This window comes from Stenella coeruleoalba (assembly GCF_951394435.1).
Source record: "Stenella coeruleoalba genome assembly, chromosome: 2".
In the NCBI taxonomy this organism is placed as follows: Eukaryota; Metazoa; Chordata; class Mammalia; order Artiodactyla; family Delphinidae; genus Stenella; species Stenella coeruleoalba.
Window position 1 is genome coordinate 1,317,886 of NC_137147.1, and position 27,121 is coordinate 1,345,006.

Consider the following 27,121-nt stretch of genomic DNA (forward strand, 5'->3'; position numbering starts at 1 on the left):
GCTGCTCAGGCAGCGCCCTCCAGGCCGGGTCCCCGAGGGCCTGTCCCGAACCAGCCAACACCCAGGGCTAAGTCACGTGTGGCCGTTTCTCTACACTTAGTCGGGCTCCCCAAGGCACAAGGGGACAGCAGATTCTACTCTGGGACATTCCTCTGCCCAAGTGGAGAGATTAGCTGAGTCTGAAAGAGGGCCTCCCTTCTCCTCCAGGCGAAAGGCTCCATTGTTTGTTCTCTAGCCGGCTCCTTCCCGGCTGCACTTCCCACTGAAGCAGGTATGGACAAAAGTAGTACAGAGAAAAGAAAAAAACAGCAGCTGAAAAGTATTTAACCTTCTGGCCTAACGGCTGGAAACCCTAACAGACACCTTATTAATCTAACTCTCATTTCATTCTATCACCAAACCCCAGAGCACTTCCTCAATGCAAACATCCTGCCTCGCGTACTTAACAAAGAAAAATAAAGGCTCTGCTCAGGCCCCAAAGTGACCTCTCCTTAGCGCTGAGACTCCCCTGGCCTCCACACCACCACTACAGCCTCCAGAGCTCTGACTTCACACAACCCGGCTTCTCCCAGTTGCTGGAGGCCGGGCTGCCTCCCCCTCCGGCCCTGAGGACCCCACTCACCCCTATATCCCAGGATGCCCACAGTCCTCTCCCTGCCCCAGGCCCTTCTCCGTTGCCCATAATTACACATATCTCAGTAGATATGTGTCTCCCCAGCAGAGTGGCTAAGAGCGGAAACTACAACTCCGGCATCTTTATAACCTCAGCACCTAATGAGGCAGGTACTCAAAAAATGTTTACTAAACGAATGATTCACCTGAAGCTAGTTTATTCTTTTTCAAGAGCTAAGAACTTAAGGACATGATCATTCCATTTTCAACTGCCTGGCCACCTTCAACTTCCTAGATTTCTTTTGGAATTCAAATCATCCTGCACAATAGGAACAATATTCTTTGTAAAACTGAAACTTCAGGTCTATCCAACCCATTAATTCTTTAAGCAAATAGTTATTGGAACACCTATGAGGCGCTGGGGACACGGTGGTAGAGTAGGAAGCTGCTCGTGTAACCAAGTGGCGAGGCAGTCCCTGTAGGACAAGCTCCTGCACAGCGTAGCTGACCTGTGTTCAGCTACCATCACACAGCTTCAGGAAAGAATGCACCCAGTAACGCAGTGTGCACGGGCATGTCCACGCCACTCACGCGTGTGTGTGCAAAGATACCTCCTAACACAGTCAGAAAGTTGCTGGATCTACAGAAATGAATGGAGGCATGAGAAGTAGAGCTCTGGAGTGAACTACCCCGCAACACCATGCTATCTGGAGGCCTCAGTAAAAGGCTCAACAACAAACGGTAGCTACTGTGGACTGTGTAATACCACCTTTGGGCATACTGCCTAAGTTTGAATTTCATCACTACCTAAAGACACTCAAAACTGCCAAAAGTCATAAAGAAAAATTATGAACCATACTGCACATCACACTGTATTGCAAAGAATAACAACATATTTTCCACCTTTTACTCTCCCAAACAACAGTAATTTAAAACCAAGTAAAGGTACACAAGCTAGTAAATGCACCCATTCAGCTTTACCTGCAGTATCGATGGAAGAAATTTTCACATATTAAGGTATGGGGAAGTCATTCTGGCTTATACATGACATGCTTGGACTTTATGCTAATTAGAACAGCCTTGTTTTGTGGCCTGTCACACAGGCATCGTGCATCTGCTTTAACCATTAACGACGAGAATGCACTGAAACATAAAAATGGAGTAACTATGGTTCAGGCATCCAAAATGGAGCCGGGTGGCCCTTGTGGATGTGGTTTCAGACACGCTCCTCCATCACTTGGAACCTGAACTTTCTGAACTGCATCAGACTCAAGGACACCTCCAGCCATTCTCAAAACAGTATCCGCCGGCAGCTGCCGACTGCAACCTTATTATGGTCTCAAGGTCTCCGCGTACAACTATGCAACCATTCCAGACCCCAACGGATCCCTGCTTAACTAGCACCCTTATTTCTCTCCAGCTCCAATCCTAATTCTCAACAAACAACTTGTATTTTTCAGTTTTTGCCTTTATAAGCCCCCCATTTTGTAGTCCAGGAGAACACAATTCAAGTGCTTCTTTAATCTGTGTGTCCCAGGTTATATTCCTCAGTTTGGCTCAAATAACACTCTTTTCTATTCCGATTATAGATTGTTTACTGATTATTTCCATTGGCAGTATGTTTTGGTATTATACTGATCATACAACATATCAAGAGAATGGAGAGACCTTTCCCTAAAGGGCTGCTCAGGGGGTTTCATTCCAGCCTCCATCAGGTACTCCAGCCCCACCTCACAGTCTCCCACAAATCCTATTTATTTGCTGATGTTTCTAACGCCACAAGAAATAAGTAAAGCTTCTCAAGGCATAATTACTGATGAGGTTTAAAACTCAAGAGTTTGGGGTAGAGGCATTTCCAAAGCTCCTGGGAAAACTGTTTGAACACAGCATCTCCCCACCTCAAAAAACTCTATAAACAAAATTGGGAATTCCCTGGTGGTCCAGCGGTTAGGACTCGGCGTTCTCACTGCAGAGGGCGCAGGTTCAATCCCTGGTCAGGGAACTAAGACCCCACAAGCCGCGTGGCGCGGCCTAAACAGAACAGAATAGAATCAAATCAAAATCGATTAAATATTCCATCCTTACTGAGGAAAGTCGAGAAAGCTAAGACTGGCACAAAGACAGTGTTCACAATACTTTATTAGAGATTTTTTTAGAAAAATGAATAGATCAATATCATCTATTTACTTTATTCATTTTCTTAAAAGATATTATTATCCTTGTTTTACTAGATGGAAAGTATCTGTAAGGCACTAAAAATACCTACAGACAATTAAAGTTCTTAATTGTCTGATGCGGCTAACACTCTAAACCAGGGTCAGCAGCCTTTCCCTGTAAAAGGCCAGAGGGCAAATACTTCCAGCTTCACGGAACATACGGTCCTGTTCCAACTATTCATCTCTTCTGTAGAACACCAGCAATCATAAACAAAGAGCAAAACTGTGTGCCAATAAAACTTTACTTACAAAAACAGGGGCCAACTCTGGCCTGAGGGCTGTAGTCTGCCAACCCCTGCTCTAAACAAGGATTCACAGTCCTCAACCTCCCCACCTGCATTTTGGAAGTAAGAGCAAAGGATAAAAACAGAAAATCAACATTCTAAGTAGAATAAGCAGATACAGACCCAAATTACTTTTTGACACTTTACAAGTAACTTGCACTGTGTTCTCTTATCAAATAGGAATATGAACATAAGAGCAGAGCACTTACTTCATCGATGAAGACATGTGTGAATTCCATCAAACTCTTGGCACTAACTATTTTCTGAAGCAGCACTCCGGTTGTCATATAAATTAACTTGGTGTCTTCTGTCGCTATTTTCTCCAACCCTACCTAAAATTGGGGAAGGAAAAAAGAAAGGAGAAATTTTTCAGTTTAAATGGTTCACATTTAATTACCAAAAAATGCTATGCTCATTTCATAATGAAGGTAAGAAAGGGAAAAAAAAGTACTGTATATCACAAAAAATATAGGGTCTAAATTAAAACTGAAATTCTCAAGTTGATTTTTCTTCTTCTTCTTCTTCTTTGGTGATGGGTGGAGAGATTGGCCTATCTAGTCGTACTTCCCGTATCATTTTTATGTTAAAATGATTGTGTATGAAGACATCTTCAACATAAAGATATAATTGAAAGATAAAATTATATAAAAGCCATTCTCAAGTCTGAGCATTCTCACTTCTTTTCTATTCAACTGAGAAAGAAACTAAAGTTATCAATATTTTCAAGAACTTCAGAGATTCACTGTTTTTAAAATTATGCCATAATTCTGCTCTATAAGCAACCGATTTCATTTTCTTTTCCAGCAGAAAATAATCACACCTTATCATCAACTTATATAAAATTAAAAATTAACAAAGAGGGACTTCCCTGGCGGTCCAGTGGTTAAGACTCTGCGCTTGCAACACAGGGGGCATGGGTTCAATCCCTGGTCAAGGAACTAAGATCCCACATGCCATGTGGCATGGCCAAAAAGTAAATTAAAAAAAAAAATTAACAGAGAGAGACGGCTCCCTCTCTCAGTCTCACCTGATAGCCCACCAAACCACCCAAAGTCCAGGCGCGCTCTTTACTGATCCACCTGGCGATGCTGCTGGCCCCGATCTTCCGTGGCTGGGTGACCACAATGTTGCAGTAGGTAGAGCGTTGGATGTAATGATCCAAGATATACTGCGGGAGCTGAGTACTTTTACCACTACCGGTGGCACCGTGTATAATTACCACAGAATTACTTTCTATCAAAGAAATGACCTAGAATTAAAACAAAAAACAAACCTTCAAAATTGCCACAAATTTAACAATGATGTAATAAAGTATTACCTATGAACCAAAAGCTTTATCTCAAGAAGACTTTCAGAATTTATTTTCTTTTCATCCTTAAAAGTTAAATTATTACCTAACCACCTAAACATCACAAACGAGAGAAAGAAGGTTACTAATGGCTGCTGAATCTGAAACCAATTTGAACACTGTGAACAATAACTAATGGCCACAGTAATTCAGGCCAAGTTCACTGATCCCTATGTCTCAATTTCTTCGTCTGTAAATATGAAAACACCAAAATGAATTTCTATAGCTCTTGCTAAGTCTAAATTACTATTATTTAAAAATTTTGTAATGAACTTCCGTGTAATTCTACTGAGAAACATGAAAACACAGCTGTTATTACACTCAAGTGGCTTTAAATTCTCATTTGAAACTCTTCAGACACACTTTAAAACAATGAACTTCTAGTGCGCCACGTACAGACTGCATGGAGCGGCCCGAGAACGCCAGCCCGATCTCTCCCCACCGCTCCCCGCCTCCACCCTAGATACGTGTAAGCTCTTATCACTCTAGCAACTGCCATGGTCAGGGAATACAAATTAATTTGAATACTGGCCTCTTAAAAATTAATAAAGTATATCTACTCTACAAAAGCTGCATGATTCGATCTAAAGCAAAATAAAAATTAAATTTAGAACATTTACAATTTATTCCTATCTACAACCACTTCTTCCGCTAGTATAGTTAAGGTTTCAATACGCTTACTTTTACCCATGTTTAATAACATGTAACTAATTAAAAGTGTAATCATCCTGCTGCTATATTGCCCAACATTGTTCTTAAAATTACATATCAATGACTGATCAATCACCAGGCAAACAAACGAGGCAGAGTGTAAAGGAAACCCAGTGGAATGCTAGAGAAGACTGCGCTGAGGGCATTATTTGCTTTCTAAAAAGTCTGGGCAGCCGGTATTGCGAGAAGCAGCTCTCCTGGGGCCCAGCAGGTGTTTACTCACACTTATTTCAGAGCAGGGACGGCTAGGTGAATAATTAAATATGAGGAGATGAGCTCAGGGGAAGGCTGAACAAGTGAAGCACCGCCAAAAGGAAGGCCATCCACACGCTTATTACACAAAACCACCTCCCCAGGGTGCCTGCCCAGCACCTCGTCACTTTCAGACCAGAAACCAAGTGCTGGGTCGCTGGCATTTAGTCAAACAACAAAATTACATTATGACAAAAATAATTTTACCTCTTCCTTACATCGATTTATAGGCAAATCAGGATATTTATAAGTTGTCTCTGGGATGCACATCACACTGCTTGATTTAGCTAAAGGTGGCCTTGGACCTGGATTCAGACAAAACAAATACAATGCTATTTCTTATATGAAAAAAGACAAGGTAAACAACCTAGTGTTTTATCTATATACACAGCAAGCTGTACACACACACAAATACATATTCTACAGGCTAACACTGTGAGCAGGGTAATTAGGAAATTTCCTTAGCACCCACTGCGAATAATTTATACAAGCTGAGCACCATCTTACCCTCCATCACAGCAATCACTGTTGTAGGCTCAGCACTATCTTCTAAGATAAAAGATGTGCAGAGCACAGTACTCATCACTTGAAAATGGCACAAAAATGTTTAGCTTAAAGAACAAACTTTTATTTGAAATTTCACACCAATTTGTTAAGTGTTCATTCCTTGCTACTAAATCCATAGTAGACAACCAAACAGCATAAGGACACCTTAGGGACAAGCACCCTGGGAGGGACAACGCTACTCTGACAAAGACACACCCTGGGGCGCTTCCCTGGTGACCAGTCCGCCTGCCAATGCAGGGGACACGGGTTCGATCCCTGGTCCGGGAAGATCCTACATGCCGTGGAGCAACTAAGCCCGTGTGTCACAACTACTGAGCCTGCGCTCTAGAGCCCGTGAGACACGACTACTGAGCCCACGTGCCACAACTACTGAAGCCCGCGTGCCTACAGCCCGTGCTCCACAATGAGAAAAGCCACCGCAATGAGAAGCCCGTGCACTGCAATGAAGAGTAGCCCCTGCTCGCTGCAACTAAAGAAGGCCTGTTAAGCAGCAAATAAGACCCAACACAGCCAAAAATAAATAAATTAAATTAAATAAATTTATCATTTAAAAAAAAAGAAAGAAAGACACACCCTGGGGAGCTCTGCCCAGCTCCGCTATTGAACGTCCTCCTGTAAATACACGCACTATACTCCGGGGATGCCACAAATTCTTGATAAATCATCAAGATTCACAGGATACAGACTTCTATTGGGAAATAAGTTTTACTTCCAAAGTAAATAAACTTTGAAAGCTTCCCTGTCCCCCCCAAACTCAGCACTGAGCTGGCTCCCTCCCCAGGTCTCCCCTCAACGCCCCCCTCCCTGTTCCTCCCAGCCCTTCGCTTCTCTGACCCAACCTCTCCCTCTGCTCTGCCGTCACCCTTCCCACTTGACACACGTGTCCATGCTTTGTTTTTGCTCCCCTACATTTTCTCCTACACATACGCTTAGTTTCAAAATCGGTCTAACTATATAATGAAAATAGGGCTATTTTCCTATAGTTGAATCAAGATGTGCAGTACTTGTTCTGAATTTTAAGAACAGAGGAGCCAGTTCTGTTCTCTCGCAAAGCAAAAACAGCTTCTTTGTGGAAACAGAGTTCCTTCTAGGGCATCGCGGCACTGACTTCGGAGGAAAGTTCTCTAAGTCCTGCCCTCAACAGCTTTCTAACTTCTAGTCACCTCACTACTGACCGCCAAACTCCACAAAGTGTGCACTTCTGTCCACTCTCACATCTCACTCTCCTTCCGTTGCTCCGCTTAGCTTTTAAGAAACACAATCACTGACGCTGTCCTGTGTTCCCACTGGTATACTTGCGCTCAATCTCACCCCTTCCAGAAGCACTCTCAGCTAAAAAGCCCTTTAATTTAACCACACTACCTTCAAAACATGTAGCAAAACTCAATGTGTAAACAGTTCCTAACTTACAAATGGTTCCAAGATTTTATTAAATTATGTAGAATTCTAAATGATGGCTGGGTACCCAGGCCAGTCTACAAATGCAAGAACTGAGATGATATATGCATAAATAGGGAAAAAATAGAGACCTTCCCATTCTTGGTGTTGGTAGGCTTATCAATCAATAATAGGCCTTTTTAACACAAAGGGAAGGGATGAGACTCCATGCGGCCCAACGAACGAGGAGAGACAGAGGGAGGAGCTCCTGAGCTGCTACATCGCTGGGAGATGCAGTGACAGGGAGTGGGACACAGGGTGAGAGGGACAAGGCCTGCATGGGGAAGAGAGGTGACACAGACTCTTTAGAAAGACAGAAAGGTAGCAGCTGTATTTTTTGCTCAGAACCTGCAGCCGTGGCTCACGGTGCTGCTGAACGAGCCATCACTTTGACAACACTGATGTGACTTACATTCCTTGATTACATGCATTTTGAAGGTTGCTGCTTAAAGACAGAAATGCTACAAGAAAAAAATTGCAGAAGTCCTAACTGTATTGTCTAAACCACAGCCCTCTCTCTATTTAACAAGAAACACAGGCTGACATTTTTAGGTCACTGGCTGCAGCCGACCTGAGCGCAAATCAAGTCCAGCCTCCACATCCACCGCCAGAGGGAAGACCACAAGCAAAAGACATGTTCACGGCTGTGCAGCTCTTTCACCTGTGCAGCAGCAACCAAATCAAAGGAGGGGGCCAGGAAAATATTACAGGTAAGTTCTCAGAGAAGACAGGTAACAACGCAAATCAACAAACCACATACAGCAAAGTGTAATCCAAAAGTGATATCAGAAATACCTCAACCTCAAATTTTATTTTCCTGTTATCTCTTTATCTGAGGTTATTAACGTTAAAATATCTCACATGAACTGGAAAAAACTGGAAACCATGAAAATTGCTAGTTTCTCAAATACAAAAAATCTAACCAAAAAAATTCAGCAGTCAGGGTTCCAAACAGTATATAATGGATTTTAACTGGAGAACATAATAACGTTTCTTATCATAAAATCTAGACACTGTACACTACAGAAAATAAGTTTAATTACTACATTGCTGATTTAAGTATAAAATTAAATCTTCAAAATAATTACATACCACTTTTTCCAAGTATGGGTTGGTATTCCAAACACAAAATTAAACTTAATTTGAATATTTCCCTTTTCAGTTATTAAAAACTCCAGACAGGCCATTCTCTTAAACTCAAAAGAAAAGCTATCAAAGGGATGGAAACCACCACCAAAAATATCACCAAATTAAAAGGGAGGCAGCACTGTGGCCTTTAATCACAACTAAGGACACCATGCCAGGACAAATTCAAAACTGCTATATGAAAACAACAGAAACCCCGCAGGAGTCCACAGCCTGGAACCAAGGTCAAGCTGTTCAGAAATGCTATTAAATCTCAATTTTTAAAAAATGATTTACTTTAAACTATATACAATGATTCTAATGTAATTCGCAGAAATTCACTGAATGTGCATTCTTGGATTTCTACTCAGAAATGATTTTTTAAAACAGTTATATAGATGAAGTAACACCTGTATCACGCCAAAAGCAAAGGTATTTTTTTAATTATTATTATTTTTTAATTTATTATTTATTTATTTATTTTGGCTGTGTTGGGTCTTTGTTGCAGTACATGGGCTTCTCACTGTGGTGGCTTCTCTTGTTGCAGAGCACGGGCTCTAGACACACGGGCTTCAGTAGTTGTGGCATGCAGGCTCAGTAGTTGTGACTTGCGGGCTCCAGAGCGCAGGCTCAGTAGTTCGGCTCACGGGCTTAGTTGCTACATGGCATGTGGGATCTTCCCAGACCAGGGCTCGAATCCATGTCCCCTGCTGGCAGGTTGATTCTTAACCACTGCACCACCAGGGAAGTCCCAGCAAAGGTATTTTGAATCAAAGTATTTTAAACTGGATATAACAAAATTTTCACGTTGAAACCTTGGGGCTGGACTGGAATTAGAGGTACCAGGGCATTCTCACAGTTTTAATGTAAACAGACAGAATAGGGATAGAAATAGCTGTGTACACACACACACACACACACACACACACACACACACACACACACACACGAGAACCTCATCTCCTTCCCATAGGCACTGCCGCACTTCAAAGCGTGGAGCAGCACCTCCTGCTTCCTGCGGCCCCTCTCCTCCCTCACATCCCCATCCATGCATCACCTGGTCCTGTCCGGCCATCCCACGACCAGCTCCCCACTCCATGCCATCACCCCAGTCATCAGTCACCATCCAGTCTCACCTGGACTTCTCCTCATGTCCATGCTGGTCCCCACCAGTCCAGTCTCTCCAATATGACCAGAGTGGTCTTCTCAAAACACTGATCTCATCCCTTGACGTTCCCCCACCCACACACACTCATGCCAAGGTAAACCTAGAACTTTCAACAGCTTCCCCTTGCTCTGAGTGTTAAGACTAAAATTCTTGGGCTTCCCTGGTGGCGCAGTGGTTGAGAGTCCGCCTGCCAATGCGGGAGACACGGGTTCGTGCCCCGGTCCGGGAAGATCCCACATGCCGCAGAGCGGCTGGGCCCGTGAGCCATGGCCGCTGAGCCGCGTCCGGAGCCTGTGCTGCGCAGCGGGAGAGGCCACAGCAGTGAGAGGCCCGCGTACCGCAAAAACAAAAAAACAAACAAACAAAAAAGCCTAAAATTCTTAGTCATGGCCCCAGGCCCTATCGCCAGTTGTGCCTCTATCTCACCAGCCTCGTCCAACACAACCTCACTCGTCTTCTACTGCTCCTGTGACACGTGATCCCAACCTTAGTAGCTTAAAACGACACACATTTACAGTATTCTCTTGCAGCTCTGAACGTCAGAGGTCCAAAAGCAGTCTGGGCTAAGGTCCAGAGGCCTGCACAGCTGGTTCCTTCTGGAGGCTCTGTGGGGAAGAACCCATTCCCCACCTCTTCAGCTTCAAGAAGCCGCCTGCACTCCCTAGCTCACCGCCCCCTCCTTGTATCACTCCGGCTTCTGTCCTTACATCTACGACTGACTCTGCTTACAGCCCTGCGATTACACCAGACCCACCCCCAGTCCCTCCACCTCAAGCTCCTCAACTTAATCTGTAAAGTTCCTTTTACCATATGATGTAGCACAGTCACCACATGTTCTGAAGAGGAGGGTGAGGATCTCTGTGGAGGGCTATTATTCAGTCTCCAACTGACCCTGCCCACCCACACCCCAGGCTTTCTCCTATTACAGGCCCTCTGTATACATTTTCCCCTCCCCCGAGCCCCAAACTGTCTAGGTAACTTCTATAACTTATTAATTCTTCAGCTCCAAGCTCAATTGTTACTTTCCTGATACCCCAGCTAAAGGCAGAAACCCTTGTCCTAAGTCCCCAGAGAGTTTATCTTTCAGAGGATTTACCTCCAAAAGCATTTATTTGTGTAACTACACGATTAAATGATAATCTCTGTAAGAGGAGGGACCAGGTCTTTTTAACTTATATTCTCATTGCTTCACACCGTCCCTGGCACACACCTTGATAAACATTGGTCGTTGAGTCAATCCTCCAAGTGCAGTCAAAGCTATATGACAGCCTAGTGAAAAGCTCCAAATATATTGAGATGCCATGGACAGAGAAAGCAAATAGCAGTTTCAAATATGAATCCAAATCAAAAGTTATAAGAGCAGACACTTGCACTTGCAGGCACTCATTTGTCATCTAGCCATCTCCACATAGCGGCAATCCCTATGGCAGGCTCCAGGACCCACAGTGGTGTGCTCGGGGTTTGTATATGTGAGTGCAACAAGAAGGATCACATCACCAAGAGTCTTCTGAAAACTAACACACTTCCCCAAAAGGAAATATTAAATGACAGATGTCTTTCCACAGTAACACACAGCTATTTCAGGCTTCTATCAAAGTCCACACACTCCCCTACACCGATAAAAATCACCAGGCCTCTGTTCACTGACATTTAAGAGACTTCTAAGGCTTCCCATAAATAAGCAACAGTGCAATAAATGTTCTTACATGTACTACGCTGTACTTTTCTTAGAATAAGTAAATATTGAATCAAAGGACACACTATCTCTTTGAACTATCACTTCTGGTAATAATGTACTGGGTTGTTCACACAAATATTCCTCCTGAGGACAACTAAAGATGCTAGACAAAATATACAAACATCATGTTTAAAAAACCGAAAGCTTGGCAAGAGAGAGAGGAAACACCAGGCCAAAGTCTATAATAAGGCAAGGACACAGAGAGGAAGACAAAGAACTCAAAGCTGCTTCTGCCTTAGGTGAAAGATGAACAATGAGAAATTAGTCTGCATATAGTAGAGTGACCAAAAAAATGAAAAATACAAAACTGCATGAGAGAGTGGAGCATAGATAATGGCTCAGAATTTTCCAGAATTGATGAAAGATACCAATATTTTATATTGTCAAGAAACCCAAATAAAGACCAAGAAGAATAAGGATTAGTATACTTTTATGTATGGACTATATTTCATAATTTTCAAAAAGGCTGGAAAATATTACTCTAACCCCAACTTCTGTCCCTAAGTCCGAGCATAAGTACACAGAGTAGAAAGAAAGGAGGCAGAACTTCCTGACTGAATTGGTAGGAAGCTTGTGACGGATAACCTTTTATAAAGCAAAAAAATCAAAAACTTACTTCTGTCATATGAATACGGTCTAATGCTAATAAGACAATCAGCTCACTAAAAGAAAGTGCATACTCACAGAAAGTAACTAGCTTAACCTAAAGTCTGAACAGTTGTATCCTTGTATCTCCTCCTTGGGAGGAGGAGAGGTTAAGAAGGACCTTTACCTTTTATTGTATACATTTATGTACTATTTAAAATTTTGTTTTAATATGATTATTATTTTTAAAACTATAATAATTTTAATAACAATAAAATAATTTTATAATAATATAATATATTATTGTATTGTTATTATTAAAATTATAACAATTTTAAGTAATTCTAATTAATAGTAAGGTCAGGGACCGTTATTAGTCTTCCAAAGGACAGACTATTTAGACACTGTACTTAAGAGAGGAAAACATGAGCAGCTCACAACATATCATCACACACTCACAATTTATAATCTGTCATATACTCCTCCCCCCAAAATCCTGAATTAACAAGCAATACGGATTCTTTATTGATCAAAATACACTTCTTAAACACTTTTAAGAAGTTAATGTTTTAGGGTTTCCCTGGTGGCGCAGTGGTTGAGAGTCTGCCTGCTGATGCAGGGGACGCGGGTTCGTGCCCCGGTCCGGGAAGATCCCACATGCCCCGGAGCGGCTGGACCCGTGAGCCATGGCCGCTGAGCCTGCGCGTCCGGAGCCTGTGCTCCGCAACGGGAGAGGCCACAGCAGTGAGAGGCCCGCGTACCGCAAAAAAAAAAAAGAAGTTAATGTTTTAACATGTGAACAACTCACATACCATATTTTATGATATTTAAAGATACTCGTTTACCTGGCCCACTGGCTGAATGATCACTGCCATACGTATCAAACTCTTGTGCTTCAAGTTTTCTGTATTTGTTAATATACTCCGTCTCTGAGCTCTTCTGGCTCAGTGGCCTGCAAAGAATATCAGAAGTTAGTACACTGTTCACAGAAAGCCAAGGAATTCCCACAGGCTAGGAGAATGCTTGAATAGTTACTTTTACATTAAGTCCTATAAAAAAACTGCAAATCGTCAATAAACAAACGAAAATACACTCAAATTCACAGTCAGTCACCAAATAGATGCAAATTAAAACAATGAGAAACCTTTTCCACCCTTTGAATTGGCAAGAAGTACAACTATGCTTAGGTTACGAGGAGAGGGAGGCAGATGGGTACAAGTGGTTACTCTGCAGAGCACTGTGACCTGTCCTATTAACCTCAGAACACATCTCCTGCCAGCTGACACTTCTCTCCTCAGTATCTTCCCCAAGGGCAGTATTCACAGCACCTGTAGACAAGGAAGCACATGCAAAGACATGTATGGGAGCTGTAGGGGTTCAGAATAAGCCTCCCCAAAATGTGTCACTTTTGCATGAGGATTATTTTGAACTAAAGGCAGTCAAGACGCTACAGGTTCAGGAGAGCACAGAAGCAAAACATCCTCTGACATAAATCGTAGCAATGCGTTTTCTTAGGTCAGTCTCCCAAGGCAGTAGAAATAAAAGCAAAAATAAACAAAGGGACCTAATCAAACTTACAACCTTTTGCACAGCAAAGGAAACCATAAAAAAAAAAAAGACAACCTACAGAATGGGAGAAAATATTTGCAAATGATGCGACAGACAAGGGCTTAATTTCCAAACTATACAAATGGGTCACACAGCTCAGTATCAAAAAAAAACAACCCAATCAAAAAATGGGCAGAAGACCTGAGTAGACATTTCTCCACAGAAGACATCCAGGTGGCCAAGAGGCACATGAAAAGATGCTCAACATTGCTAATTATTAGAGAAATGCAAATCAAAAGTGCAATGAGGTATCACCTCACACTAGTCAGAATGGCCATCATCGAAAAATCTACAAATAATAAAATGCTGGAGAGGGTGTGGAGAAGAGAACCTTCCTACACTGTTGGTGGAAACATAAAGTGGCTGTTTTCCAAAACGCAGCCACTATGGAGAACAGTATGGAGGTTCTTTAAAAAACTAAAAATAGAGCTACCATATGGTCCAGCAGGAAAGGGGACTCCAAATACTCAAAACGGGGGCAGTGCACACCTTACATTTTTCTTTTCTCCATTCTCTCACAAGCCAGGTGCGGCCGGAGCATCAAACTCTGAGGGAGGGAAACTCCCTCTATAAGAGGGTGGGGCCAACTCTCACTGCCTTTTTTCTTTCTCTGCCCTCCCACTGCTTGGCCTGGGAGACAGACATCACTGCAGGAAGTGCCTGGCAGAGCAGGGCAACAAAGCCCCTGTCTTCTGGCCATTGGACCAGAAAAGGGAGGCCCTGGGCTGGGAAAGCACCAGGGAGATTGCAGACACCTGAGAACCTTTAGGAACTGCTGGGTGCACCCCTGGGCTGGCAGGCGTGCCCTGACCCCAAACAGCCCATCACAGACTTTGAGAACTGAGCTACAGGACGGCCACTAGATGGCACAGTGCAAGACAGATCCAGACAGCCCTGCAAAGGCTCTGAAAACCAGAGGGACCACTGCCCAAAGGAAGCTGGCTGGAACTTGCAGCCTGAACACAGCTGGTCAGCTGCAATCCCCACAGGATTTAAGCAAGACCCAGAGTCCCATAATATAACATAATATTCAAAATACCCAGGATACGCCACACGGTTACTGGGCGTACTAGGAATCAGGAAAATCTCCTGGGTGGAACAATGACTACTTACTTTGAATAATGATTATCCAATTTGGGGACCCCTACACCTCAAACCAATCTCAAATCAATTTCAAACCAACTCAACACCCAGGAGTACTTATTTTTTTAAGCCTAAAAAGCTGACCTTCTTCTGTATGTTATAACTTTGAAGTAAAGAAGGGCTTAAACAAGAACACAAAAAAGGAAAAGTCAAAAAAGGAAAATAACAAACTAAACTAAACTATAATGTAAAACTTATGAACAACGTCTATAAAGGTTACAGAGCAAGAACAGTGGTCTCTCTCGAGTGAACATTTGCAGCACAGAACGCAGACGCACACTAAGAATTCTCTTAAGTCAATAAGATGTGGACAACCCAATAGAATAGGATTTTTAACATGAAAAAGTACATCTTAGTGTGTTTCAATCAGAGTATTTTAAAGAGGGAATTAATATTGGGAAAAGGAATTTAACATCACAGTTTCTCAAATATTAACTGCATCTTTAATAGACAAAAAGAACCAACCAATAATTCAGAACTCTGAATTCAGTAGCAAAGGAATTAAAAACAGAAAGATATCAGTCCTCTCACAATGAAAAATCTTCCTTTAATTGCAATCAAATGCTGCTGAGAACTGTATAAGGCCCCCTGACCATAAATATATACAAGTTGTATATAAACAACCTGGCTCCTTAGCCTGCCCTTCGAGATTCCAAAATTTTGTCTTTTTAGACTTAAGTACTTCCTTACACATCTTAAACTTCTACACACACACACACACACACACACACACACACACACACACACACACAGACACACACAATGAATGATACGATCCTATCTCACTTCAAGTCATAAAACTTTTTGCTGTTCAGCTAAGAAGATAAAGCCTAGAAAACCATGACAAAGACCAAAAAGAAATTAACCTAACTGCGTCATAGTTTAAGCTTTATGTCTTCCACACAAAATAGCCTAATGAGGTTGCAATCCATTAGAAATAATTCATTTATTCAACTTACTAAAATGTGTGACGAATAAAATCCAACATTAATCTGGTTATACTCCCAACAAACAGGAAGGATTAATGCAAAGGTACTTCCTTACCTTGATCTACAAATATTTCTGTTCTCTATCTACATGGTAGTAGGGGAACTACTGTAATCAGAGAATGCCATTTGGGCATAACAATCTCCGGAGACAGGACAGAAAAAATAAAATGTATAATAATGCAAGTAGCACACACTAAGTACTAGGAAAATTGGCTTACCCGAGGAAGATCAAAGGAAAACGCACTGAATGTGAGCCGAGGTGTAAGGAAAGCTCCGTGAAGGCCAGACTCAATCTCAATAGCCAGCTAGGCGCTAACAGGCCAAGCTGAGGAGGGAGCTGGCCGCATGAAGCGCGTTGTGTGGCTTCCTCGCTGGTCTTTAAACCTCTGCTCAAAGGACAGCCCCTACCCAGAAAGGCCTTCCCTGACCTCCACAGTGAACTGAGGAGACCTCGAGTGTATCATGACCACTGCACTAGGTGATTTGGGTCCTCGGGTTCATCTTTCCACTAGAACACGGGCTCCATGAGGACAGAGAATAGGTCTGTCTGGTCCACTGCTGCATCCCCAGTCCCTAACCTGCATCTAGGACATGGCACAGTCAAAACTATCTGCTGAGCTAATGAGAGCTGCAAATAAGTGGAGGACAGACAGAACCTAGTTGTAAAGGACTATTAGTTTAACAGTAAAGAGAAATAAAACCGGAATTCAAAGGAACAGGGCGTGGGGGCCAAGGGAAAAACGTTTTTCCCTCAGACAGAAGAAAAAATTAGTTGGTATCGAAACTGAGCCCTGAAAAAGAGTTACAGTATAGGGACTTCCCTGGGGAACAGTAGTTTAAAATCTGCCTGCCAGTGCAGGGGACACGGGTTCGATCCTTGGTCCGGAAAGATCTCACATGCGGCGGAGCAACTAAGCCCGTGCGCCACAACTACTGAGCCCGTGTGCCACAACTACTGAGCCTGCGCTCTAGAGCTTGCGAGCCACAACTACTGAGCCCGTGCACCACAACTACTGAGCCTGCGCACCACAACTACTGAGCCCACGCACCACAACTACGGAGCCCGCACGCCACAACTGCTGAAGCCCACGCGCCCTAGAGCCTGCGTGCCGCAACTACTGAAGCCTGCAAGCCTAGAGGCCATGCTCCACAACAAGAGAAGCCACCGCAATGAGAAGCCCGCGCACCACGATGAAGAGTAGCCCCCGCTCACCGCGACTAGAGAAATCTCTCGCGCAGCAACGAAGACCCAACACAGGCAAAAATAAATAAGAGAATTACAGTGTAGGTACATGGAAAAGAAAAACGAGCGACTCAGAAGAGAGTCAGTGTGACCAAAGCTGAAATGCCAGAGGGAGCACGGCCTGTGTGGGGCAGTCAGGCTTGGCTGACACGACAGACAGACTCAGGTAGCGCAAGAGAGCAAGCCGGAGAAGAAGGGACAGGCAAGACTAAAGAGGGCCTGGAACAGAAAGTCGGTTTATGCTCCACATCCAATACATTTTTGATATTTTTGTCACCATTTCAGAGGCAAAAAATTTAAAAATTAAAGCAATGACAACGAGTCTATTCAAAGGGAGAAGCAGCCTGACTCATCATAACTATAGTAGAAAATCAGATAGGACAGTTCTGTCATGATAAACTTTACTCCCTTCCCTTTCACAGTACTATACACAATGCAATATGAAAACCTTCTAGTTACAGATAATGAATCCTGACATCTGGGTTTTTCTAACATATAAGTAACAGGAGCTGGAGGATGACCACACACATCACTCTTTATCATGCATGACATGCAGGTCTGATGTAAACGAGGTCTATTCTTCACAGTTCATTTGAAGGAGAAAGCAACAGAAGGAACAAATATTATAAAAGGAAAAGCCACTACACAGTCATTTAACACAGAACTACAGAGTAACGAACCTGTCCATGCTTAAACCAAAGACACAAACCTCTCTGGAATAGAAAACTAGCACAATAAAGACCAATTACACATCAGTACTCGCCCAAACTGTGAGTATAAGTTTCACTTTCAGCTACAAAAGAAAACACGAAAATGATTTTCTATAATGAACTATAAGATTTTGTTGTGAACTTGATATGTTGTCATGTCTCTATTTTTTTCTGACCTTAATCTATTATTGTCTTATCACCATGTTTTTAGAGATTATAAAGTATATTTTAAAGTTATCTACTTATGTGTATATAATGTCCTCGAGCATTACAACTTGTTTAAATATACAAATTTAAATACTATTTAGAAAAACAAAATGTGTACAGAATATAACATTTACTAAATATTTCACACGACTGATATCAGCATTCTTTGCCTACTTTGCTCAATTGTAACGAGGTTTCTCAGAATGTATATTGTGCAAATAGTCAAGTCTGATCTATTTTTCCTGCTTTCATTAGAGGGGACAGTGACCTGGCTTCTAAACCGCCTGAAAGTTAAGCTGAGGAATAAAAGCAACACGGTTATTTTTAGAGCTCTACAGGCATAAAAATACAGCACTGAACTGTGGCCCGCAGCTACGCACAGCAAAGCACCACATCGCGCGACAGTCTTCACTCGAGCTGGCAGCGCATCTGTGGTGCTTCAGACGACCTTTCTCCGTTTCTTTATCAAAGATGTGTCTAAATGCATTTAGGACCAGAATCTGTAGCTGCCGGCATCTCTTTCAAATACACTGAGCTACATTCAAAAGGCAAACCATTATATAATTTGTAAAGATTAAATAGTAAGTTATTTTTGTCATTTCTTCTAGCTTACTTACAAGGTGAATTAATGAGCATTCTCTCCAAATGAAGACATCACAACCTCATTCCTAACACAGAAGGTTAGTTATTTCAAATACAGTTTCGGTGGGTAAAGGAGGAGAATCATTCTTTCAACAGGGGACACATCCAGGAGAAGGAGATATGCCTGAGTGAAGCACACCTTCATCACCAATTCAAGTAAACTCCTCGGCAACATCACCACATCGGATCCATCAACTTCACAGGTAATCTTTAAACCTTTTCTGTACAAAACATAAGTCAAAAGTATGTTTGCAGATAGCACTTTCCTATATGTTCATATTTTAAAGCCTCCTAAGAACTTTTAATAGCAAGTGTTAGTGGTATTTTCAGAAAATTGTTCAGTCTGTAGATTATCTGACTGCATTTCATTTCTCCTTAGCTACATAAAAGTATTTTCAAAGCCTGGTTTTTGGCACTGACCTAGTTAGAAATTAAGACTTTAATCCATTCTAATCTTATTTTGACCTGTATATCTAACCAGTGAAAAATTCATGCACTTTTCTGGCAAAGTTACTGTAAAGAAACAAATATTTGCTCATCAGAACCATAATATTTTATGCAAATAAACAAGTGAGAATATTTCCATAGGCTAAAAATGCCACTTTTTGGCTGGATGAAATGGCCAAAACACAATTCCTACAAATCCACACGCTACCCTGACTCAGAAGTAGTGACAAAGACTCTGCTTCGGGAATTAAAATGGCATCTAAAGGAACGAGAGAGATTAATACAAGAGATCGAAAGTGAGCAAAAAGTGAAAAGAACAGGTGTGGATTACAATTGGCTGAGAAACTATCAGAATCCCCACGCAACCATCCCAGCTACTGAACAAAGACAACTTGAAGTTCTTTGCTCACAGGTTCAACCTTGTCAAACTGGAGCTATTCTCAGCAGGTAAAAATACTACGTTCCCTTCTTGTGATATTTGCTGTCAAGTTTAAGCTCCTCACATCTTTAGATTGGAAATCGTATTATATCATATAAATTTTTTAATCATGCGTATCAACTACCCAGCAACCAAAATCCCTAAGGATGGGCCGGACACACACACACACACACACACACACACACACACACAAAACCACTGTTGGTATTTCACTGGCTAGGAAATGTTTTAAAGTCTCTTTTGAAATTTCTTTACTAGAAGTGTAATTTTAAAGCAATGTGCAGTTTACTCAAAAGGTGGGTAACTACTATATGGTCACATTATCTAAGCTGAATTTTGGAGACAAAGGGATACGACAAAAGAGATTTTCTGAATTGAATACTGATAACTGCTTTGCCTCTAGATTTCGAGAAGTTCTGGCAGAAAACGATGTACTGCCATGGGAAGTCGTCTACATCTTCAAGCAAGTTCTGAAGGACTTCCTAAGTAGTCCTGACAAAGGCAGTCAGCAAGAAGGCGTGGAAGAGCCACAGAGCGCAGCCTGTCCTGTTCGCTCCATGATCCCAGGAGAAAGCTCCAAGAGTCCAGACAAGGATGAAATACCCACTATTTCAAGTTACGTAGACAAAAACACAAAGAACAGGTTCCCAACATTCTCACATACGATATGGAACCTACCATATTATTACCCATCAAGTTAAATTACTTGTAAACAGAGGAGTTTTTGACAGTCTTAGTATCGGAACCCTTAATATTAAGAAAAAAGAGAAAGTGATGTGACTTAATGCTACTCTTTGTCGCAAGATCAGAAGTTAAAATTCCTGTCGATGTAGCCTATGTTTTAAATAGTGTTCCTTTTTTAACCACTCTAAAAATGCAATGTTTTCATTGAACAGTATGCTTTTAACTAAAATGTTTCCTAAATATTTTCAAAAAATGTTTGAAGTATTTTCTTATACCTCAAACACATCCCAACAGGAACTAAGGCATTTTATTTTGAAATATGAAATATGAAATTTGTATGAAAGTACCAAGTATGAAATTCGATAAATTAACTTTGACATTAACCTTGCTTTTATTCTACAAAGAACTATGTATAGAATAAAATAAATGATTGATGTGAATCTTATCTTTACAATATAACAATGAATCAGTCATTCTCTGCGGGGGAGGGGGAAGACGGCAGTGAGGGAAAAAATAATGTGCAGTTTGAAAACAAAGCAGTGCTTCATCCCAACACTGAGATTCATTTTAATCTCAACCAGCATTAAGGAAAAGTATTTAAAAAAACAGCTCTATATTACATGAGCAAAAAAGAAATGGACTAGTTTAACAACATTAGTAACAGCTACTCAAAGAAAAACAGTCAATGCCAATCTATAATCTAAACCAATATTATGTTCATTTAAAATAGTAAAATATTTAACATAAAATTCAACCTCTCAGAATTTCATTAAAGTAGGGAACTATTCATTAGTCAGATTTATTTCTATGATTAAGTGCTAGAATCTATACCGTTCTTAAAAGTAAATCCAAGGAACCTAATGTCCATAACTTCATATTTGGAGATTTATTCGAGTGAGTTTTTTTCCATTAAAAAGAAAAAAAAGGGGCTTCCCTGGTGGCGCAGTGGTTGAGAGTCCACCTGCCGATGCAGGGGACACGGGTTCGTGTCCTGGTCCGGGAGGATCCCACATGCCGCGGAGCGGCTGGGCCCGTGAGCCATGGCCGCTGAGCCTGCGCGTCCGGAGCCTGTGCTCCGCTGCAGGAGAGGCCACAACAGTGAGAGGCCTGCATACCGCAAAAAAAAAAAAAAAAGCTTACAGTGACTGAAGAAGCTATAGACGTTAGGTCATCCCACTAGTCCAGGATGAAGACGAACCCCACACCACTCTAAGTCACCCACGATGCAGTGAGTCAACTGTACAACCAGACTTTTAAAGGGACTGGAAAAATACAAAAGGGACTTTAGTATTCTGAGTTTCTACCTCTCACATTTGTTTTTGGCAATAACCTAATAACCATGTTTCCTATGTCAGTACTGGTGTGTATAACTGAAATCTATGGTTGTTTCTAAAAAATTGACAAATCAGGTAGAAATTATAACACAAATAACTTCCTGAATGTTAATAGATCCACACTTTTATATACTGGGCTACTTATAGTACCTAAAATTGGCAAAACAATGTGCGTTAAAAATATGAAGTGGGTGCAGATGGGGGAGAGGACTACTAGGAAAGCTTCAGGTGTGCTTTACAAAGAGAAAGTACTGGCACAGGAGCTAGAAGTTTTAAGTAGGGAGTAGCAAGGAATAAATACACTAACCCACGTAAAAGGATTCTGATGACCTGACATATAGTAAGCTCTGAAAAGGAGGCATTATTAACCAGCCGAATCCATTTAATAACATGAAAGTCATTCTGCTACATGCCAGGCACTGTGCTAACCACTGTATGTATGTACATCTCATTTAATCCTAAACTTGAAAGTAGGTGATGTTATTCCCATCTGACAGATGAGCAAACAGCCTCACACCTGCTCGATGCCTTCGCCCAATATCACAAGAGATACTGAATGGCAGGGCTAGGATTCACATCAGCCTGGCAGGCCCCTACACCACCTCCAGCCCCAACTTACGTCTGAGCTCCAAATGCATACAGGCAATTGCCTACTTGACACCTCCTCTGGGAGACCTACAGGCAACTTAAATCAACATGCTCAAAACCAAATCATAGAGGTTTGTTTCCTAAAAGGATAAATAAAATTCAAGAAAGGAACAGAGGAATCAAAACAACACACTTTACACAAACTAAAAGCATAACTCTTCGAACACCTCAACTAGTGTTTTCCAGTCATTTCTCAGGAAATGACAACCCTACCTATCCATCCAATTCTACAAGCCAGAAATCTCAGAATCATTCTGGCCCCCCCACAATGGTGGAGGACCCCAAAACACATCACAAACAGCAAGACTTGGGGCAAGTGATAAGTGCTTTAGAGGAGGAGAAAAAGTTCACAAAGACTAGAGAGACTGCCAAAGAAGGTGGGGGAGGACTTCTGTAGTTATGGAGGTCACAGGAGACTTCTTGAAGGAGCAGAGCCCCGAATGATGAAAGGAGCATGTCATGGGAAGAAACAGGGCAGGAATGGAAGAGGGCAGGCACTCCAGGCACAAGACAGACAGGTGTGGAAGCCCCAGTGTGGAAAGGAGTGTGGTGTCTTCAAGACAGAAAAATGCCAATGTGTCCAGAATGCAGTGAAAGACAGCAGGAGGTGAGTCAGGTGCCAGATGGAGGAACACTCGGTAAGCCACGATCAGAGTCTACATCTTGTTCTAATAGCCATCTACCCCACAGAAAGTCGCACATGTGCTCCTCAAACCTTACGTGTGAATGTTTACTCAAGGATTCCTTCATTCAGGGCTCCCTGGTGGCGCAGTGGTTGAGAGTCCGCCTGCCGATGCAGGGGACGCGGGTTCATGCCCCGGAACAGCTGGGCCCGTGGGCCATGGCCGTTGAGCCTGCGCGTCCGGAGCCTGGGCTCCGCAACGGGAGAGGCTGCAGCAGTGAGAGGCCCGCATACCGCAAAAAAAAAAAAAACAAGGATTCCTTCATTCAAGAAATATCAACTGGGCATCTACCTCACGCCAGGTATTCTTCTAGGTGCTAAAATAAATTATTAGGGGCAAAGACAGGAAGCCAGGAGACCAAAAATAGAAGGCTTTTGTAATAATCCAGGCAAGAGATGATGGTGGTTTATTCAGACCAGGGTGGTGATCGTATACACAGTGAGACACTCTTATTCTAGAAATACTTTACGGTACAGTTGCCAGGATATGCTGATTTTTATTGGACTGATTGTACACATACACACACACACACTCACTCACGCACACCCCTACCTTAGGGAAATCAGCTCTGGTCAGAGGAATAACTCAGATTTCAGGATTCACTCAAGGTAGGAGCAAATGAGGAAGCAACTCTCATCATTTCTAGAATAAGGACCGAGCACATTGTAAGCAATCAATAATTGGGACCTACGAAGGCAGTTCATTCATCCAAACAGACATCTGAGTTCCCACTATATGCCAGGTACTGTGCTAAGAGGTGGAGATTCAGTGAAAATCTGCACCCTCAAGAAGTTCTCATGTGGGGAAAACAACGCATAAAATAATTCCTTGGGACTTCCCTGGTGGCACAGCAGTTAAGAATCCGCCTGCCAGTGCAGGGGACACAGGTTCAAGCCCTGGTCCAGGAAGATCCCACATGCTGCGGAGCAACTAAGCCCGTGTGCCACAACTACTGAGCCCGTGCACCACAACTACTGAAGCCTTCACACCTAGAGCCTGTGCTCCACAACAAGAAGCCACCGCAATGAGAAGCCCGCACACCGCAATGAAGAGCAGCCCCCGCTCGCCGCAACTAGAGGAAGCCCACGTGCAGCAACGAAGACCCAACGCAGCCAAAAAATAAAAAGTAGAAATAAATAAATTAAATAGATAAATAAATAAATAATTCCTTCGAAGTACTAAGAGATGCACATACAGGGCACTAAGCAAGCAGTTGTTTAAAACAGGCTCGCTCGCTTGGTTTTCCTCGGGCCCTGCTAGCGGTTCCTTCTCGGTCTCCTTTGCATTCTTTCTCACCAACCTCTAAACATTCAGGTGCTCCAGGCTTGGGTCCTTAGGCCTCCCCTCTCTCTGCACTCACCCACCAGGCTCCATCACCCAGAGCCTGGGTGGTCTCGTCTCACTGGCCTCAGAGCCTTAAACTCCCAAACATCCAGCTCCATAACCAGACTTCTTTCCTCGATTCATGCACTTATTGTTATCTAACAGGATTTTCAGAGTTAGCATGTTCAAAATCAAACACCTCGTATTCCCCCAAAACCAGCTCTTCCTGCGGTCTGGCCTTTCTCAGTGGATGGCAACACCTTCCAAATGCTCAGCCGGAAACCTTGGTGTCACCCGTGACTGCTTCCCCATTCCTATTCTATACCTGATCCAGCTACAAAGTTCCCGCCTCTTAGTAATATACCCTGAATTCCACCATCGCTTGCCACCTCCACTGCTACTGTCCTGGTCTAAACCATCGTCCTCTCTCTTGCTTGGATGATGTATTAGTAAGGGTTCTCCAGAGAAACAGAACCAACAGGACATCTGTATACACAGAGATTAGTTTTAAGCTATTAGCTCACACAACTGTAGAGGTGCAAGTCCAAAATCTGCTGGAGACCCAGCTCAGCCGCAGTCTGGGTCTAAAGGGAGTTTGCTGGCAGAATTCCTTCTTGCTCAGGGGAATCAGTCTTTGTTCTATTCAGGCCATAAACTAATTGCATGAGGCTCACCCACATTATGGAGGTTAACCTGCTTTACTCAAAACCCGCCTATTTAAATGTTAATTCTATCCAAAAAATATCTTCACTGAAAGACCCAGAGTAATGTTTGACCAAATATCTGGGCCATGGTGCAACCAAGTTTACACACAAAGTTGATACCTGACCTCCCTGTTTCTGCCCTCGGCCCCCTTCATTCATTCAACTGGCAGTGACCCTGTTAGAGCGGAGACCACACGCGGCAGCTATGCCCAAAATCTCCAAGCGCCCTCCAGTGGGCTCCCCGAAGTCAAAGATGAAGCAGCAGGCTGCTCACTGAGACTGAACAAGGAACTCTTGACCTGGCATCCTGCTGCCTCTCTGACTTCATGTCCTCCCTCCCTCTCAATCCCTCTACTCCAGCTGCACGTGGTAGATACAGAATAGACACTCAAATAGTTTTTCAATTAATGGGAAAATTACCTAATAGACTAAATCTGTTAAACAGACAAAGGTTTTTAAAAAACATGGACTTCTGTGGGTGAACAGAAAACAGAACTCCTTGGAGGGTAACACAAGCAAATACTACCATCTAGGGAAGGCCTAAATACTGAAAGACAAGGCAAAAAGGAAAAAGTCACATGCTTTGGAGTCAAATACACCCATTGTACAACATAACAGATACATGGTCTGGGATAAGTTTCTCAACTTACCTGATCTTTGACTTCCTCAGCTATAAGATGGGACTTGCCTCGTCTGTCAGAAAGAGTGAGATTGCTTGCACTGCCTGTGTCACCTGACACAATGCCCAACGCAGTAGGCATTCAGCTTATAGTAAGACATTTCAAGAAGGAAACGTGAAATTAACAAAAAAGGAAACTGGGTAACAGCATCACCAGATGCTTTTGAAAAGCGATTTGAAAGCTTTATGTAGTGGAGTTTCTCTGTGACAAAGTACATTTTAAGGTACTGGAGAGTCAAAGATGTCAAAGTGAGAATTAAGCAAGACCGTCATGAGCCCAGGAGTTCGCGTGAGTTAGGAAGACAGAGGGAAGTCCACACACAAAGAAAGCAACACTGGGCAGAAGGGCAATGGGAGTGCAGCGAGGCTGCCAGCCACAGTCTGAGGACCATGCCCTGCGTTCCAAAGGAAAGCTGGCACAGACAACCCTGGAGGAAAACACAACGGCCTAACACAGCCACTAAGTTTCTCTTTTTCATATGCCAAGGTGAAGAAACAGGAATGTAAAAATAAAAGCAAGCACACCCCAGGACTTCCCTGGTGGCGCAGTGATTAAGAATCTGCCTTCCAATGCTGGGGACACGGGTTCAATCCCTGGTCGGGAAACTAAGATCCCACATGCCACAGGGCAACGAAACCCGCGCACCACAACTAGAGAGAAGCCTGCAACAAAGACCCAGCACAGCCAAAAGAAAAAGAAAAAAGGGAAAGCATACCCCACAATCAGCACAAAGGAGCGAAAATACAATAACATGTGGAAAACAAGACGGGAGGAAATTCATAGGATCACTGAATATATCATTTGCAAACCATTCAACTACCCCTACTCACTTTACCACCCTTCCCAACTCCTGGTCCTGGCTCACTTCTCACCACAGGAACTCAAGCAGGGTTTTCTTTCAGAAAGAAACTCACACTGTGACTCTGTACTCACCACACAGACACAGGTCCATCTCACAGAGCAATTCTTATTTGAACTACCATGATACAGTCTGGTATCTTCTATTGCTCTTTTTCTGGTCACAACTCATATGACTCATTAAGCTGATTTAACAGCACCCACAGACTGGACTCCGGGGACTCAACGCAAGCTAATCTTCCCACCTGAGTGACTGTCCCTCTCAAATACCTTTTCACTATGCGATACCCTATACCTATAAAGCCTGCCTTCCCCTACATCGAATGTTTTCTCACCAACATCAAAACTCTCCTTCAGGGCTTCCCTGGTGGCACAGTGGTTAAGAATCCGCCTGCCAATGCAGGGGACACAGGTTCGAGCCCTGGTCTGGGAAGATCCCACATGCCGTGGAGCAACTAAGCCCGTGTGCCACAACTACTGAGCCTGTGCTCTAGAACCCGCGAGCCACAACTACTGAGCCCACGTGCCACAACTACTGAAGCCCGCGCACCTAGAGCCCATGCTCCGCAACAAGAAAAGCCACCGCGATGAGAAGCCTGCACACTGCAATGAAGAGTAGCCCCCATTCGCCGCAACTAGAGCAGCCCACATGTAGCAATGAGGACCCAACGCAGCCAAAAATAAATTAATTAAATAAATAAATTTATTTTTTAAAAAAACTCTCCTTCACTGGGAA

At 42.9% G+C, this 27,121-nt stretch overlaps 2 protein-coding genes across 8 annotated transcripts in view; one reads left to right on the forward strand and one right to left on the reverse strand.

Moving 5' to 3' along the window:
- The window catches only part of TDRD9 (tudor domain containing 9), a 114,700-nt gene that overhangs the window by 84,922 nt on the left and 2,657 nt on the right, over positions 1–27,121 (reverse strand). For all 7 annotated transcript variants that reach the window (XR_013825334.1, XR_013825335.1, XR_013825336.1 and 4 more), the window contains exons 2-5: positions 12,889–12,995; positions 5,631–5,728; positions 4,140–4,361; positions 3,322–3,444 (exon numbers count right to left, since the gene is read on the reverse strand). Coding sequence is in view for 4 of the 7 variants with exons in the window: in XM_079908017.1 (XP_079764143.1) it covers positions 3,322–3,444; positions 4,140–4,361; positions 5,631–5,728; positions 12,889–12,995 (550 nt within the window). In the remaining 3 variants the exon portion in view is untranslated. The remainder of the gene's footprint in view (positions 1–3,321; positions 3,445–4,139; positions 4,362–5,630; positions 5,729–12,888; positions 12,996–27,121) is intronic.
- Positions 19,181–20,172, forward strand: RD3L (RD3 like; the record flags this gene model as incomplete). The annotated part of the gene is made up of 2 exons (XM_079908059.1): positions 19,181–19,479; positions 19,875–20,172. 2 exons carry the CDS (start codon positions 19,181–19,183, stop codon positions 20,170–20,172), a joined length of 597 nt encoding a protein of 198 aa, XP_079764185.1.